At 51.7% G+C, this 4,614-nt stretch overlaps 1 protein-coding gene across 1 annotated transcript in view; it reads left to right on the top strand.

Moving 5' to 3' along the window:
* LOC107307398 (potassium-transporting ATPase alpha chain 1-like) overlaps positions 1-4,614 on the top strand; it is a 41,886-nt gene that overhangs the window by 23,777 nt on the left and 13,495 nt on the right. The window contains 1 exon segment of the mRNA XM_015850909.2: positions 2,904-3,072. Within this exon segment, the coding sequence (XP_015706395.2) occupies positions 2,904-3,072 (169 nt within the window).

The raw sequence follows: 4,614 nt of genomic DNA, 5'->3' as shown, positions 1-4,614 counted from the left end.
ATAGGGACCCCATAGAGATTCCATAGGGACACATAGAGACCCATAGAGACACATAGGGACACATAAGGACCCCATAGAGCCCTATAGAGCCCATAGAGACCCCATAGAGACCCATAGAGATACATAGGGACCCATAGAGACCCATAGAGACCCATAGAGATCAATAGGGACCAATAGGGACCCCATAGTGACCCATAGAGACCCCATAGGGACCCATAGGGACCCATAGAGACCCATAGGGACCCATAGGGACCCATAGGGACCCATAGAGACACATAGGGACCCATAGAGACACATAGAGATACATAGAGATACCATAGGGATAAATAGGGACACATAGAGACCCATAGGGACACATAAGGACCCCATAGAGCCCTATAGAGCCCATAGAGACCCCATAGGGACCCATAGAGATACATAGGGACCCATAGAGACCCATAGGGACCCACAGGGACACATAGAGATACATAGAGATACCATAGGGATAATTAGGGACACATAGAGATTAATAGAGATCAATAGAGCGCCCCCTAGCGGCTCGGAGGACTCATTGCAATCCATAGGGATTAATAGGGAACCATAGAGACACATAGGGACCCATAGGGACACATAGGGACCCATAGAGACCCCATAGAGACCCATAGAGACCCATAGGGACCCATAGAGACCCATAGGGACCCATAGGGACCCATAGGGACCCCATAGAGACCCATAGGGACCCATAGAGACACATAGGGACACATAGGGACCCATAGAGACCCATAGGGACCCATAGAGACCCATAGGGACCCATAGGGACTTATAGAGACCCATAGGGACCCATAGAGACACATAGAGATCAATAGGGACCCATAGAGACCCATAGGGACCCATAGAGACCCATAGGGACCCATAGAGACACATAGGGACCCACAGGGACACATTGAGATACATAGAGATGCCATAGGGATAAATTGGGACCCCATAGAAACCCCATAGAGACCCATAGGGACCCATAGAGACCCATAGGGACCCATAGAGACACATAGGGACCCATAGAGACACATAGGGACCCATAGAGACACATAGAGACCCATAGAGATACATAGGGACACATAGAGATCCCATGGGGACCCATAGAGACCCATAGGGACCCCATAGAGACCCATAGGGACACATAGAGATCAATAGGGACCCCATAGAGATTCCATAGGGACACATAGAGACCCATAGAGACCCCATAGAGACACATAGGGACACATAAGGACCCCATAAAGCCCTATAGAGCCCATAGAGACCCCATAGAGATACATAGGGACCAATAGAGACCCATAGGGACCCATAGAGACACATAGAGACCCCATACAGACACATAGGGACCCATAGAGATCCCATAGGGACACATAGAGACCCATAGGGACACATACAGATCCATAGAGATCCCATAGGGACCCCATAGAGATCCATAGAGATCAATAGGGACCCATAGGGACCCATAGAGACACATAGGGACACATAGAGATCCCATAGGGACACATAGAGATTAATAGAGCGCCCCCTAGCGGCTCGGAGGACTCATTGCAATACATAGGGATTAATAGGGAACCATAGAGACACATAGGGACACATAGGGACACATAGGGACCCATAGAGACACATAGGGACACATAGGGATACATAGAGACCCCATAGAGACCCCATAGAGATCCATAGGGACACATAGGGACCCCATAGAGATACATAGGGAAACATAGGGACCCCATAGGGACCCATAGGGACACATAAGGACCCATAGGGACCCATAGGGACACATAGGGACCCATAGGGATCAAAGAGACACATAGAGATACATAGGGACACATAGAGATACATAGAGATACATAGAGATCAATAGAGCGCCCCCTAGCGGCTCGGAGGACTCATTGCAATCCATAGGGATTAATAGGGAACCATAGAGACACATAGAGACACATACAGACCCATAGGGACCCATAGAGACCCCATAGAGATCCATAGGGACACATAGGGACGCCATAGAGACCCATAGGGACCCATAGGGATCCATAGGGAGCCATAGAGACCCATAGAGATTAATAGAGATTAATTGAGATCAATAGAGCGCCCCCTAGCGGCTCGGAGGACTCATTGCAATCCATAGGGATTAATAGGGACCCATAGGGACACATAGGGACACATAGGGACACATAGGGACCCCATAGGGATCCATAGGGACCCATAGGTATACATACAGATCCATAGAGATCCCATAGGGACCCCATAGAGATCCATAGAGATCAATAGGGACCCATAGGGACCCATAGAGACACATAGGGACCCCATAGGGACCACATAGGGACACATAGGGACACATAGAGACACATAGAGACCCATAGGGACCCATTGACCCCATAGAGCCCATTGACCCCAATACCCCATAGACCCCATTGACCCCAATACCCCATAGAACCCATAGACCCCATTGACCCCAATACCCCCATTGACCCCAATACCCCCATAGACCCCAATACCCCCATATGCCCCCCATTGACCCATAGACCATTTGACCGCCATAGACCCCATTGGCCCCAATACCCCAAATACCCCCATTTGACCCATTCCCATTGATCCTATAGGGCGCATAGTTGGCCGTGGACGGGTGATGGGGTCATGACTCCCGGCCCTAAAAAAGGCCGACATTGGGTGGCCATGGCCAATACCCATTTGAACCCCAATACCCTAAGCCCATTGACCCAATACCCAATAACCCCATAGAACCCCATTGCCTCCATGACCCGCAATACCCCATTGACCCCAATACCCCCATAGACCCCATAGACCCCAATACCCCCATAGACCCCATAGACCCCAATACCCCCATAGCCCCCATTGACCCCAATACCCCCATTGCCCCATTGATCCTATAGGGCGCCATAGTGGCCGTGACGGGTGATGGGGTCAATGACTCCCCGGCCCTAAAGAAGGCCGACATTGGGGTCGCGATGGGAATCGCGGGCTCCGACGCCGCCAAGAACGCGGCCGACATGATCCTATTGGACGACAACTTCGCCTCCATCGTCACCGGCGTGGAGCAGGGTCGGTTATGGGGCTCTATGGGGCTCTATGGGGCTCTATGGGGTCTCTATGGGGCTCTATGGGTCTCTATGGGGCTCTATGGGTCTCTATGGGGTCTCTATGGGTCTCTATGGGGTCTCTATGGGGTCTATGGGGTCTCTGTGGGGCTCTATGGGGTCTCTATGGGGTCTCTATGGGCTCTGTGGGTCTCTATGGGGTTCTATATGGGATCTCTATGGGGTCTATGGGGTCTCTATGGGGTCTATGGGGTTTCTATGGGGCTCTGTGGGGTCTCTATGGGTCTCTATGGGTCTATATGGGGCTCTATGGGTCTCTATGGGGCTCTGTGGGTCTATATGGGGTCTCTATGGGGTCTCTATGGGGCTATGTGGGTCTCTATGGGGTCTCTATGGGGTCTATGGGTCTCTATGGGTCTATATAGGGTCTCTATGGGGTCTATGGGGTCTCTATGGGTATCTATGGGTCTCTATGGGGTCTATGTGGGTCTCTATGGGGTCTATGGGGCTCTATGGGGTCTCTATGGGACTCTATGGGGTCTCTATGGGGTCTCTATGGGTCTATATGGGGTGTATGGGTCTCTATGGGTCTCTATGGGGTCTATGGGGTCTCTATGGGGCTCTATGGGGCTCTATGGGTCTCTATGGGGTCTATGGGTCTCCATGGGGTCTATGGGGTCTCTATGGGTCTCTATGGGGTCTATGGGTCTCTATGGGTCTCTGTGGGTCTCTATGCGTCTATGTGGGGTCTATGGGTCTATATGGGGTCTCTTTGGGTCTTTATGGGTCTCTATGGGGCTATGTGGGGTCTCTATGGTGCTCTATGGGGTCCTTATGCAGTTCTATGGGTCCTTATGGGTCTCTATGGGGTCTCTATGGGTCCCTTATGGGTCTCTATGGGGTCTATGTGGGTCTCTATGGCTCTATGTGGGTCTCTATGGGGTCTCTATGGGGTCTATGGGGTTTCTATGGGGTCTATGGGTCTCTATGGGGTCTCTATGGGTCTATATGGGGTGTATGGGTCTCTATGGGGTCTATATGGGGTCTCTATGGGGTCTATGTGGGTCTATACGGGGTCTATGTGGGGCTATGTGGGGTCTCTATGGGGTCTATGGGGTCTCTATGGGGTCTATGGGGTCTATGGGTCTCTATGGGTCTCTATGGGTCTCTATGGGGTTTCTATGGGGTCTATGTGGGTCTCTATGGGGTCTATGGGGTCTCTATGGGTCTCTATGGGTCTCTATGGGGTCTCTATGGGTCTCTATGGGTCTCTATGGGGTTTCTATGGGGTCTATGGGTCTCTATGGGTCTCTATGGGGGCTCTATGGGTCTCTATGGGGTCTCTATGGGTCTCTATGGGGTCTCTATGGGGCTCTATGGGTCTATATGGGGTCTCTATGGGGCTCTATGGGGTCTCTATGGGTCTCTATGGGGTCTATGGGGTCTCTATGGGGCCTCTATGGGGTCTATGGGGTCTCTATGGGTCTCTATGGGGTCTCTATGGGGTCTCTGTGGGGTCTATGGGTCTCTATGGGGTCTCTATGGG

Source organism: Coturnix japonica, unplaced genomic scaffold, assembly GCF_001577835.2.
Source record: "Coturnix japonica isolate 7356 unplaced genomic scaffold, Coturnix japonica 2.1 chrUnrandom580, whole genome shotgun sequence".
NCBI classification, from domain to species: Eukaryota; Metazoa; Chordata; class Aves; order Galliformes; family Phasianidae; genus Coturnix; species Coturnix japonica.
Note: the sequence above shows the minus strand (reverse complement) of the source record. Positions and strands in the feature narration are given on the sequence as shown.